This window comes from Mytilus edulis, chromosome 4 (genome assembly GCF_963676685.1).
Source record: "Mytilus edulis chromosome 4, xbMytEdul2.2, whole genome shotgun sequence".
In the NCBI taxonomy this organism is placed as follows: Eukaryota; Metazoa; Mollusca; class Bivalvia; order Mytilida; family Mytilidae; genus Mytilus; species Mytilus edulis.
Window position 1 is genome coordinate 14,501,359 of NC_092347.1, and position 14,238 is coordinate 14,515,596.

Below are 14,238 nucleotides of genomic sequence, written 5' to 3' on the forward strand. Positions count from 1 at the left end.
TTCATGCCTGTGCCTTCTTTATTGTTTTATTTAGACTTTTAATAGCTTGGATAAATGTTTTACATTGTTATTAATCAAATATGAGAATTTGATTAGAATCGGTGAAGTTCAAACTGAATTTGACAGCTAGTGCCCCTTTAAGTTATGGACTGCTTTCTCTTTGAGAAGCACCTAAGAACAAAATCGAATTATGTGGGGTTCGTATTGATTAGTGTAAAGTTTTCTATGTATTTGTCATTTAAGTTCTTTCAGTTAAAAAAACACATGCTCTGTTGTTACATGTAAGTACATCGATAGGTAATAGAAAACATGTTTCTGATAGTTAATTTAAAAATAGCAAATTTAAAGAAGATGTGAGATGGTTTCCAATGAGTCCATTCCACTATACACCAAATGATGTAAGTACCTTTGTAGGTTATTGTTATCAGGCAGCACATGATAGAAGTTTGAGGAACAATGAATCACAAAGAATCAATGTAGAGTATTTATTTGAGTACTGAATTACTTCTGCACATTAAAAATGTCACGATACAAGACTTAGCTCAGACTAGATAACTGTAAACTTAGCACTGGAGTAGCGATAAAAAAGGGAATGGATTAATGAAAAAATAACAAGTAGTGGGATTCTATCACACAAGTCCCTCGTGAATGTATGAAATATTTTTTGCAAGATTTGCATGCCCATCTAACGCAGCTCAACGAAGGCCTTGGAGCATTCAGGTTGCACTTTGTAAATACAGCTGTTTCTCAAACTACGCCTCTTTTGGGGAGATTTAGAATATTCATAGAAAATTAATTTTGTTTACATATTGGTTCCCAGTTATGATCTCTGTGTTCCATCTCATAAAGACATAACTTGGGAATGTTACCAGTAAATATACATGTGCATATTGTTTATATTGAAATCTGTGGTAACCTTTTATTCGAGGTAGGGGTAGTTAAGAAAATCAGTATATTTAGTTTAAACTGTGAAAAGTTCAGGGCATATAAACGTTGAAAATATGACGCACAGCCCTATATTTTGACCTTTGAAAAAAATTGTAGTACATATGAACTTTCAATTCTAGGATAAGATTTAATTCAAAACTTCATAGTAAAAGTGGTACAGTTTTAGCCGTAAAAGGAGTCCCATATAAAACTGACCCTTACTATGGTGACAGCAACTTGAACGATTTTACAGACAAAATATGTGTGTTGATGTGCAGATTTATGGGTATGAATTTAAAACAAACTAATTTGAAAACATTATATTGAAGGAAAATTGTGATTCGAACACAAACGATTTCTGTTGATAAACGATTCATTTTTATATGTTCTGTCTTCAACACATCAATAAATTAACAGATCATTCGTTAATTCGTGCATTTTCTCTCTCTCTCTCTTCTCTCAATATGAAACAATTGTTTATAAACATTCCCCTTTCTTCAAGTTTAACAAAGTTTTTTTTTGATAAAATGATAAGAAAGAAAACAAAACAAAACAACAATGGTAATTGTTTAACTAAAAAACGGAAGTGCATTACATTATGTTTATATGTATGCAACACTTGGAAATTTTTCTTGACATTTTTATACCATAATCGACACTAAACATATCTCAGTAACAGGTACTTATTGAAATAGTGAAAACATTTACGCCCCAAAAAAATAAAATAAATTAAGGCAAAATCAAATAACAAGGAATTAATATAATGTAACGTTTAGGTACATGGCAGTTGTTATCAAATAGTCCGTTTCTATGTATATTGGATTTTGCTCTTGTTGAAGGTCAATGTTTCTGTTGTTCCGTAGTTTTCCTCTTATAGTTTATGTGTTTCCCTAGGTTTTTGTTTGTTACCCGGGGTTTTTTTTTATTCTTAATCGAATTACGTCTATTGAACAGTGGTATACTACTGTTGTCTTTATTTATTGTCACAGTAAGAATTTTATACAATTAGAAAGTTGAAACAAAAAGTTAAAAGAGAAAAACAAAAATTTGAGAATAATTTTACACGAACCAAATATATTTAACACTTGCTCGAATACATACACATTAGAATAATTCAGACAATATAATAGATATACACTGTATTTATCGAAAATAGTTTAACGATTGTTGGATTTTTTTTTATATAACAGGCTGTAGTTTTCAGAAATCAAGGATTTTGTTTTATAATATAAAAAAAACTTGCATGCTTGTTTGCTCTATATATTGTTCCCTTTGATTTATTTGTCTTTTGATGTATACATTTGTACAAAGTGAAAAGTACATTGTCTTTTTAACTACAATTTGTATTTTTCTTTAGTAAGAATCTTTTTCAAGAAGCTTGTTTAATGTATTTTAATAAACATGATCTAAGAATATTAAGTGACTGTTGCATACAAATGTACATGAAGGTTTAATTTTTTCATTTCAGGATACATAAGTTTACCTGACATCCAAAAAGGAACTACACATCAAGAGCCTTTATCATTCAAAAGAAGATTGTTCCGCAATGAAAAATTACTTGGTACAGGCTTTTCCTTTAAAAATAATGGAGCGTTAAACTTTGTCTAATTGTTTACAGACTTTTCAAATATTGGTCTTATTGTTTACAGACTTTTCTTAACTTGATCATATTGTTTACAAATTATTCTTTGGTCTCCAGGAAGAATAAAATGTGTAAAGTAAACCTATTATTGTTAATATTATTATTATCATTACTAAAGTTTTCCATCTATAATATACTATATAGACAAGTCAAATAATTTTATTATGGTAAAAATCATTGCAAGAACATTAAAGTAGAAATGTACACGTGTATTGTATATTCTACAATACAGTGTGGACTAATCAACCTGTAGTGCTGTACCACACAAGTAGTTCCTGTGAAATCATATTACTAGTAGGCTAACCGTTGGAAGGTCTAAACACCATATATTTCTAAACATATAACATCTAAACACTTGTTAAAATCTAAACATGTTTCGATGCTAAACGCGTTTCAAAACGTACACAGAATATTAAGTGTTTAGATAAGTGTTTAGGATCTAAACACTGTTTTTACAGTGTACATCGTAACAAATGAAAAAAAATGTTTTTATCAGTAGCTCTGCATCTCTTTGTTTTCTTATAAACAAAATACAGATATCCTTTGTACAAGTGTTCAAACAGGAAGATTCTGTATGTTCTTTTGTAACACTTTGAGTCATCTTCATTATATTTAAGTTATAAGTATACATACTGCCAGCAGATATAACAGACATCTCTGGTGAAAATAAGCGAAAAGGGAGAATATACCAAGTATTTGACAACATTCGGTAAGATTCATTTCATCATTGCATTAAATTATCGTGTTTAAGATTGATCATTTTTCAAATGACATATTAAGTTTGATTAAAATCTATCCGATCCTCATAAGTAGTTTTTCTACGTGGTGTCTCCTAATAAAATGACAAGAGGGAAGACTATACATATTACTTCACCATAACATTAAGTAGATGTGGTACGATTCCAATATCACGCTATCCATAGAATTTTAAATGACATTATGTATATTGACATTTTGGTGATAATTTTCATTCGGCAATTTCATACATAGTTCACAGGGTTGGCACATATCCATCTGCATATGTAAAGTAGTTATTCCATAGCGTTCAACTAACTCGCGATGGCGTCAGAAACATTTGGAAAAGATGATTTCAACTTTATAACTTGGAAAAGTCAACCATCTATCAAAGATATCGTGATAGGAAACGCAAGCTCTGATTCATCGTGTCAACTGGGATATTTCCAATTGTATTTAAAGTTATATATATATATATTAATTAAAATTGTATTCATTTGCACTCTTCATTAAAGTCAGGAAAAAAAGTGTTATACATTGTGACATCCTCTACATTGGTCTGAATCTATATCTATATATATGTTAATAGAACCATTGGAATCATACTTTAATTTTAAATTTCAAGATACAAAAGTAAGGTTTTCTAATTTATGATAGCAATATCACTATTGTTTAAAAAGATTTTAAATATTAAATATAAAGTAAAAGGTCACTATTCATATGTATATCTATACCCACTTAAAAATATCAAGAACAACAAAATATCAATAAAAAAAATGTCGCCTGAATATCTGCTGGAAATTGTTGAAAATATCTGTCAAGTTGAGTTGTATTTTTAGGAAGATTAGACTGGAAAGAAATAAAACTGCGATATTTTATCTTCAAAACAAATAAAAAGGAAAACAAAAACAAAAAAATATTTGATATTTTTTTTCTTGTTCGGTTAATGTAATTATGGTAAGTTATATATCAATTACTAGTAACAATTATAAAAATCATTGTAATAAATTACTTTGCTCTTCATGGGCTCTTTACTTGGAATACAAATATCTTATTTTTTTTTTTTTTTTTTTTTTAACTTTTTTGGATTCGAGCGTCACTGATGAGTCTTTTGTAGACAAAACGCGCGTCTGGCGTATATATAAAATTTATACCTGATATCTATGATGAATCATTGATATTGTAATATTTATAGATTAACTGTTTACAAAATTTTGATTTTTTTGAAATACTAAGGCTTTTCTACCTCAGGCATAGATTACCTTAGTTGTATTTGGCTACACTTTTATGAATTTTGGATCTCAATGCTCTCCAACTTCGTACTTTATTTGGCTTTTTGTTTTAATTTTTTGGATTCGAGCGTCACTGATGAGTCTTTTGTAGACGAAATGCGCGTCTGGTGTATATATAAAATTTAGTCCTGGTATCTATGATGAGTTTATTTATCTTATTTTATATGGTCATTTTAATTAATTTCCTGTTGTCAAAACTTTATTTTTGAAAAACTAAGGATTTTCCTATCCAACGAAAAAAATTACCTTAGTCGTATTTGGTACATTTTATTTTTGGAATTTTGGGTCATAAACACTGAAATGACCTTTTATCTCCTACTTTCACTGTCTATGTTTTTGAAAAATAGGATTAAATATTTCTTTGAATTGCATCTTAGTTATCTATATAAGAACAATAGGATATCCGGTGTACAAGTGTTTTGGGGTATTTCCTTGTTTTCTTGTGTGAAATTTTCTCTGTTTCAGTGTGTGTAGTTTTCTTTGTTTCTTTGGGAAAGACTTCTTTTAATTGAAATGTTTAAAACGTCAGCCGATTTTAAAGAAGTAAATGACATCTACGGTTAAACATCGTCGAAAAAGACCATATTAAGTGGTCGATCACATCCGGTAAGAATATTTCAGCATTGCATTCAAAACCACGTGTTTTATAATTTCTTTATGTACATTTCAAAAAACACTTTATGTTTCATTCAACTCTCTTAGATCCTCAAATTGAGTTTTTTTTACAAGGTAGCCTGGCGGTAATACAATGACTATATAGATAAGCCTTTACATATAACTTGACTATAACATTCTGATGCATGTGGTATGATTTCCAATAAGACACTATTACCAATGTTCAAATGATAAGAACAACATTAAAATATTCATAATCTGACTTTTATACCGACTAAATTTATCATTTTCTGCAATGTTGTTTAGATACATTTGTAATTGTATCCAACTTTACCGGACTATTCCAAACTTTTCTGTAAAAAGGCGAAACTATCTATATAGAACGTTAGTACTCACTGTCCAGTTGAATTGTTTTTATTTAAAAATGCATATTAAATACAACTCACTTAGCAAGTAAGCTAGTCATGAGCTTTTGATTTTGACATCTGTATAGAACATCTCGTTTTAAATGTTCGTTAGAGTTCGGTTGAGAAAACAAACGGTTTTATTTATAACAAAACAATTAACGTAAATCAAATATGATATATATGAACAAACGATAACCACTTCTACAGGCTCAAAATTATATACAAAATAGTAAAAAATTACATATTTTATAAAAAAAATACTTGGATTTTTTAAGATTTTGTTTAGTTTCATAAGCTTCGTATACAATTATCTCAATGAACAATAAAAATAAAACAACGTGTATTTGCATGTTTATTCATAATACCAGAGATTATTAATTAGTTTCTTATAATTGTACAATTCTCATTTATAAATAACTGTTGATAAGAATAGTCACCGGCATTGTTTTATTATTGATGTTCATGACTCCATCATAATTTCTTTAGTTCTTGTAACAGTTGTTCACAGTAAGAAGTCAAAGGCTGCATACAGTTTTTATAAAGCATATAATTTTATAATACTTTTGATTTTAATTGAAAAAAGCTATAACCTATTAATATAAGCTGTTACTTCAGACATGGGGGATGCTAACATGTGGGATAAGTTGAAGCAGTTGCTAAAAAAGAAAACGATTGAATTGGAAAATCAGTCAACGAGACGGTACCGAAAACCAGAACCACCAAAACTCGTCCTTTCTATCATTGGCGATTCGAAAAGCTTTGTACCTAAACCATGGATAACATCTGTATTCAAACAAGGACTCATAGACACTGCAAAAGGCGCAAAAGGTATTCGATAGTATCAACCTTTTGATTTAAAGTTAACAGTTTTTTTTTTTAATTCTTGATAAAACAACAACTCCCCTTCCGCATAAGTCAATAACAAAGACAATGAATCAGTGCATTCGTTTTTTTTTACCTTAACATTAAGCACAAGAAAGGAGATTTTCTGTCAAAAGGAAACTACGGAAATGAAAGAAACAAGATTCGTTTTATCATATTGGTCTGTTCATATAGTTCCACACAAAAAAAAAAAAAAAAAATGAAACTGGCAATCTGACTATTTTTAAGATATTTGTACTGGTAAGGACCATCCGATTCTTCTCGTATTGAGTTTTTAAACTTTTGATTCGAACCAACATGATGAAGTAGGACACATTTTATAACGTATATGATAAACATGAAGTCAGTGTTACAGAAACTGCCATGTTATTTCATAATAAACAATTGAAATCTTTAAATTGTCCCTCCTTTTACTAAACACATTGTAATTGTTGATAAAAAATAATAGAGTTTTTGTGGTATCCGAGGATAAAATTGTTTTCGTAGTATAAGTATTTTTTTAAGATCTTTTGAGAGTTTCATAATATCTAATAATAAACATATTAGAGTTTTTGTAGTATCTGTTCCTAAAATTATTTGAGATTTTTGCAAAATCTATTGTAATGTTTCCAAATTGATCATGAGGAACTGTATTTTTAAAGCTATTCATTTAGGTGAAATATACAAAATATCGGCCTAAATTGAATTATGAAACTACTTAATTAAAATGTTATAAGTAGACATGCTAATGAACATGATTTACACATGAAAACAATAAGCTTTGAAATAAATCTTTTATTTCATTGAACACATTTTGAAAAGGTCAACTACTGAGATAAAATAAAATTTAGAAGGGAAATGCGGAATTTGTCAAAGAGACAACAATCCGACCAAAAACAGCCAAAAACTTTCAATGGGTATTCAACACAGCGAGAAAATCACGCGTCAGAGGCGGGCTTCAGTTGGTCCATTAACAAAAAAGAGTACTAGTTCATTGAAAATGAACTAGAACTAAACTCTAAAAGATGTAGATGAAGGTATATCAAAGTATATAATAAAAAGATTAACTTAATTACATTTTTGTTTACATATAATTATATTTGGCAGATTGTTTGATTCTGTACAAAGGTTCATCGGAAAAGGTTAGCTCGATCGTGAGAGAAGCAGTTGAAGATTTTAATAAATTACAATCAGAAGGAGATGATGTGTTTATAAGTCTAGTGGGAATTCTGCCGGAAGAAAACAGGTGTAAAACCAGCATCCACCTGCATGACGGAAACAATTACGGATGGGTAGGATTATTTAATTTATGCAGTAATGATAATTTTTTGTAAATGTGAACGACAAAATTATTTTATATTTATTCCTATCTGACGTTTACATTTCCTGACGTTAAACACGCGAAGTAATGAATGTGTTTTTTAAATTTGATAGATGCTTTTTGTGCTTTGTTGTTTAATATTTGTTTGTTTTGAGATTGTTACACAGTGATGACTGTTGTACCCATATTTGACTATTTTACCTAATATTATGTCTGTTTTGTGCATCCACCATTTTCTACATTTGATAATGCCTGTACCAAGTCAGGAATATGACAGTTGTTGTACATTTATTTGATGTGTTTTATCATTTGATTTTGCCATTTCATTAGGGACTTTGCGTTTTGAATTTTCCTCGGAGTTCAGTATTTTTGCGATTCTACTTTTTTCTGCATATGGGATATACATTTCCCAACTCATTTGGTATTCAAGAGCTTGAATCTGCTGTCCTGACTTCATAAAACGTCACCAGTTTCTGAGAGGAAAGTTGATGAACCAGGGTTACAGGGTTATTTCAAAGAAAGTCTCGTCTTTTTTCTAAAAAGGTTCACCGAAAGATACAAAGGCCTTGTTGATAAATATTCTGTATGAACCTTACAAATAAAACATGATGGTATTGACGTATAGATTCTAAGGTAGTGACGTTGTTTATCATCTTAATAACGTGATATACTGTTCTTTTATTTGTCTTTGAAATTTTTAACCTTGACTGTAAAGTATGTTTTGGCGTTGCTGGATACTTATGCATCCCGCCGTTGTTGTGCTTTGATCATGTTTTATATCCTTGTTTTTCTTTTTGATGTTGTGATTTGACATAATTTAGTATTTTTGTTGTCGACATATGTTTTGTATATAGTGGTTAAGATGATAACACAATTCTTACTGCTGTATTCTAATTTTGACATTTTTACCTTTTATGCCGGTTCTCTATCTTCTGTACTATTATTTGTTTGATTGTGGTTTTCTTTGATAGCCATAGCTGCTGTTATACAAGCTTTATGTAGCTATGTTACCAGGTTTATTCCACAATATTTTACCTCAGGAAATACATGCACCAAGTCAGGAAAATGACAATGTTTTTCCGTCCGTTTGAAGTGTTTGAGTATTCGAGTTGTCATTTGATAAGGGACTTTTCGATTAAAATATTTTTCTTGAGTTCGTTATTTTTATTATTGTTCTTTAATTAAATACATTTGTAATTATTATATTGCAGGTACAAAAATTCTATTGTTTGTTGCGAATCTTCACATTCTGACATAATTTAAAATACAAAAGAACTTTTGTTTCTGACCAAAATTGATCTAATATTTTAACATTTTCATTTACTGTTAGGACTATTGGCACCAGAAGCATAGTGACTGTCTGCTGGGAGAAATATATAATATTTGGATGGGGAAAAAAAGGTCATATGCTGAGTTTCATGCTTCTGTACTGAAAGGAATAGTCCAAAATAAAATATATTTCATGACCCTCGAAAACAAGCCGTGTAAGTTTCCTTTGCTACATTTGCATACAATGTTATATATTCTTATTTCACATTACGATGAATGGTTTATAGTGTGTTTATAGAAACATGTAACAGTATTCAATATTACTGTGTAAAGTAAAAACAATTATTAATTATTGATGAATTTCATACAAGAATATAACAAAAAATACATTGACGTCCAGCTGTCCAATATTCATAAATCGATTTAACTTAAACAAATCCGGGTTACAATCCCAAAACCGAGTGAAACATATAAACTGTAAGAGGAAAACAACTAAAAAGAAACATTGAACTTGTACAAATACAAAAGCCAACCTGCATACAAATCATTACGTAGACAAAGGTTGGATATTTTTATATTGAAGGATCATACCACTAACTGCCCACATTTTTTGTAACCCACTGGTCTTACGGCTTCCATTGTTCGTTCGATTTTTATAATGCTAAAAGAAAAAATCGGAATTGACTCGACGTAACATGTCTTCATTTATGAAATAATGAGATTCAAGTTGTGTATCACTAATGAGACTCACAGTTGGTCAGCGAACATATTTTTACATTATAAAATTATAACGAATACCTAGTTACATCGGATACGAATAAATTATTAACTTAAAAAAAAACACGTTTGTCATTTTATCAGTGGAGTGGAATGTTCCAGTTCTAACAATAGTAGCAGAAGGTGACTTAGATACAACAGAAGCTGTTAACCAAGTTCTGAAGCAAGACTTGCCCATATTGATTATAAAAGGTTCAGGAAAAGCAGCTGATTTTATTGCTGAATTCATTGAGAAGTAAGATATTATATTTTGAGATATCTAAATTCAAAATGAAATACTACTAGTAAGCAGTATTGCCTCTCTTGTAAATGTTTACATTAACATTACTCTGCATTGTACAACATTCATTCGAATGCCCATCTTCGCTAGCCAAGGGTTACGATCTACTCCCCACCTTTCCAATGTAAAACAAACTGACAACGCCATGGCTAAAAATGTACAAGCCAAACAAACAACAGCACACATGACACAACATAGAAAACTAAAGAATAAACAACACGAACCCCTATGGAACGCCAACACTGTCTTGTTATGACCATTTTCATTATATGATGTGCAATTGTCATTATATAATGTGCAAACACCTTTATATGATGTGCTAATATCCTTATATGATGTGCAAACATCATTATATGATGTGCAATATATACTTATATGATGTGCTTATATACTTATATGGAGTGCAAATATACTTATATGATGTGCATTTGTACTTATATGATGTGCGAATGTACTTATATGATGTGCAAACATTCGTTTATGATGTTCAAACATTCTTATATGATGTGCAAATGTATTTATATTATGTGCAAATATCCTTATATCATATGCAAAAATACTTATATTATGTGCAAATATAGTTATATGATGTGTACATATCATTATATGATGTGCAGTTACCATTATATTATGTGCAAATATCTTTATATGATGTGGTTGTGTCGTTATATTATGTGGTTGTAATCTTATTTTCTTAATTATGTAGTTTGGTTGAGTTCATTATATGATGTCGAAACGTCATTATAAGATGTGCTTTCATCGTCCTTATGGTCAATGAACATGCTTACGATTAGAAATTACTGTCTACGTCATAACTGATTCCGATCTGCTTCTGGAAACTATAAACCTCGCTAAAATATGTGTCTATCGCTAACGAGAGTGCAATTAATAGGAAAAATGAGACAATGCAATTAAACAAAACATTCAACCATTTCGGAGGGAGATTAAGATCAATTAATACCAGAGCTAATTGGAGAAATTTGAGGCTCTTTATAGGTTGCTATTTGGGTTAAGCAAAGGCTTCGTATTAAAGGTCGTACTTAAATTTGACCTATGAGTGTTTACTCTTACAAATTATGACTTGGTTGGAGAGTTTTCTCATTGGCTCTCATACCACATCTTCTTATTTCTATTCATTGCAAAATACATCATTGAACTCACGGTCAGTTTTAAAAATATTTCACAACAACAGCTATAAAATTATCTACTCATGCATAATATGGCGAGATGTTTTTTTTTATATTTGCATGAGAGCCAATGAGAAAACTCTCCAACCAAGTCATAATTTGTAAGAGTAAACACTCATAGGTCAAAGTACGACCTGCAACACGTAGCCTTTGCTTAACCCAAATAGCAACCTATAAAGAGCCTCAAAATGTGTTTTGTCATATTTTCGTCACAGCTGCAAATTTCTCCAATTAGCTCTTGTATTAATTGATCTTAATCTCCCTCCAAAATGTTTGAATGTTTTGTTTAATTGCATTGTCGCATTTTCCCTAATAATTGCACTCTAGTTAGCGATAGACACATATTTTAGCGAGGTTTATAGTTTCCAGAAGCAGATCGCAATCAGTTATGACGTAGACAGTTATTTCTAATCGTAATCATGTTCATTGACCATAAGGACGATGAAATCACATCATATAATGACGTTTCGACAGACATCATATAATGAAGTAAACCAAACCACATAATATAATGACACAACCACATCATATAAAGATATTTGCACATAATATAATGGTAACTGCACATCTTATAATGTGATATGTACACATCATATACGTATATTTGCACATGGTATAAGAATGTTTGCACATCATATAAGTACATTAGCACATCATATAGGTTCATTTGCACATCATATAAATACATTTGCACATCATATAAGTATATAAGCACATCATATAAGTATATATGCACATCATATAAGTATATATGCAAATCATATAAGTATGTTTGCACATCATATAAGGATGTTTGCACATCATATAAGGATATTTGCACATCATATAAAGGTGTTTGCACATCATATGATGACAACTGCACACCATATTAAGGTAAATGCACATAATATACTGAAAATGGTCATAACAAGACAGTGTTGGCGTTCCATAAACCCCACCCAAAAACTAGGGGTGATCTCAGGTGCTCTGGAAGGGTAAACAGATCCTGCTCCACATGTGGCACCCGTCGTGTTGCTTATGTGATAACCATCCGGTATAAAGTCAAATTCGTTAGTTCACATTAATGAAAGGGAACATATCCGATATCATTTGTGAAACGGTTATTCCATAACGGTCAACCAACTCGTGATGGCGTCCGTAAAATTTACGAAGTAATGATTTCAACTTCACCATTTGGAACTCTTGGTTTAATAGCTTCCTTGTGAGCAGCAACCCTCTATCAAGAAAATCATGATAGGAAATGCAAGCACGGGAATATCGTATCGATTGGGAGATATATACCCCGTATGCAGGTGCTTCTGGAATGTTGCTACTTAACCTAATTCGGAAACTTTGATCCCTTAACAAATATGGGAAGTATATTATAAATTTCGAATGAAGTAATAATAATATTGAAAAAGGGTAAATTACAAGTTGGGGTTCATTTCATCGCGTAAATACACAATACAAACATGAGTGGTATTTGTAATTTCTTATCATTTTTATAAATTTCCTGATACAAAACTTTGAATTTTTCGAAAAACTAAGGATTTTCTTGTCCCAGGAATAGATTACTTAGCCGTATTTGGCACAACTTTTTGGAATTTTGGATCCTCTATGCTCTTCAACTTTGTATTGTTTGGCTTTATAACTATTTTGATATGAGCGTCACTGATGAGTCTTATGTAGACGAAACGCGCGTACTAAATTATAATCCTGGTACTTTTGATAACTATTAGCATACAAACATAGCTTTTCAGAAAATGTGAATATAAGTCAAATTTTGATGTCACAATTTGACTGCAACGTCTTTAAAGTGGCTCTATATGCGAGATTTGTCAGAAAATTTTCTAAAATTAGCTCTAAGAATTTATCTGCTGAATTAACCAAGATCACAAACGTCGACCAAATAAATTTTGTCAGCGAATAGTTATACACAAAATTCAAGAGAGATTTTCTACTCCAGCTATATATTACCTTAGCTTAGGTCGACGGTCGTGCTCTTTAATTGATTTTACCAAATACTGGATACATACTCTAAATTACCTTACCTTTGTGGGACGGATATGCTCTTTATTATTTGTTAGCATGCACTGGTCAAATAGTCTAATTTAGGTATTATATTGATTTTATTGCCGTTTTATGGCTGTTCATTTTATGAAACTAGTGTATTACTAATTTACTAGTATTCGGAAAATATTGAATAGTTTGAAATATATTTTATTTAAGTGCCTATGTGTCTCAAATAGTACATTGTTTTAACCACAAGATATATTTATTCAATTGTTCTTTCAGCGATTCCATTGATATATCTGATTATATCAAGGACAAAACACCACTGTTATTTGGTATTTCTTCCCAAGACCTTATGAAAACAGAATTTCATAGTAAATGTTCTGGTTCGCATAAGCATCAGCAAAATGACCTTGAATCAAACATGACATCAATAAAAGAAAACAAATGCTTGGTAAGTTGCGAATAGATAAATTAAATTTCATGTTAAAAGTCATCATATACAGATGGTGATAAGACTTTGTTGATCGTCGTGGTCAAAGGTAACAAGTATTGGATATTCGCCATATCAAGAAAGTAGGCTGCTGGTCATATAGCTATATTCACGCGTCTCGGTTTGGTTGATTTTGGAAGGCTCTTATTTTATTTATCTGACTTTTAATAAGGTATAATGGTATCTAATTGTTATGTTTTTTTTATCATTGTTGTCGTACATAAATATATAAACTTATGTTTCGATGAGTTTTTTGACGATTGTTGATAGTTTCAATGAGGTCTCTGTTATTGTGCTCTAATCTAAAAGAGGAATTCTATCAAATCAATTCATTCATTCAGTTATGTTAGTTTGTGTTGTAAAACGTGCGTACATAGATGAGAACTTATACATTTTTGATCCAGTCTAAGTGAAAATCCAGACGCATGTATGTCTATCAT

The 14,238-nt window shown here is 30.6% G+C and overlaps 1 protein-coding gene across 2 annotated transcripts in view; it reads left to right on the forward strand.

The window, feature by feature from the left end:
- Positions 1-3,126: 3,126 nt before the first annotated feature.
- The window catches only part of LOC139519037 (transient receptor potential cation channel subfamily M member-like 2), a 36,704-nt gene continuing 25,592 nt past the window's right edge, over positions 3,127-14,238 (forward strand). Inside the window, exons 1-6 of one of the 2 annotated variants that reach the window (XM_071310797.1) lie at positions 3,127-3,278; positions 6,234-6,446; positions 7,587-7,771; positions 9,131-9,284; positions 9,931-10,081; positions 13,588-13,759. In XM_071310797.1, the coding sequence (XP_071166898.1) occupies positions 6,236-6,446; positions 7,587-7,771; positions 9,131-9,284; positions 9,931-10,081; positions 13,588-13,759 (873 nt within the window). In that variant the 5' untranslated portion in view covers positions 3,127-3,278; positions 6,234-6,235. Of the gene's footprint in view, positions 3,279-5,004; positions 5,203-6,233; positions 6,447-7,586; positions 7,772-9,130; positions 9,285-9,930; positions 10,082-13,587; positions 13,760-14,238 lie in introns of those variants that run through there. The other variant, XM_071310798.1, reaches the window with a different exon arrangement.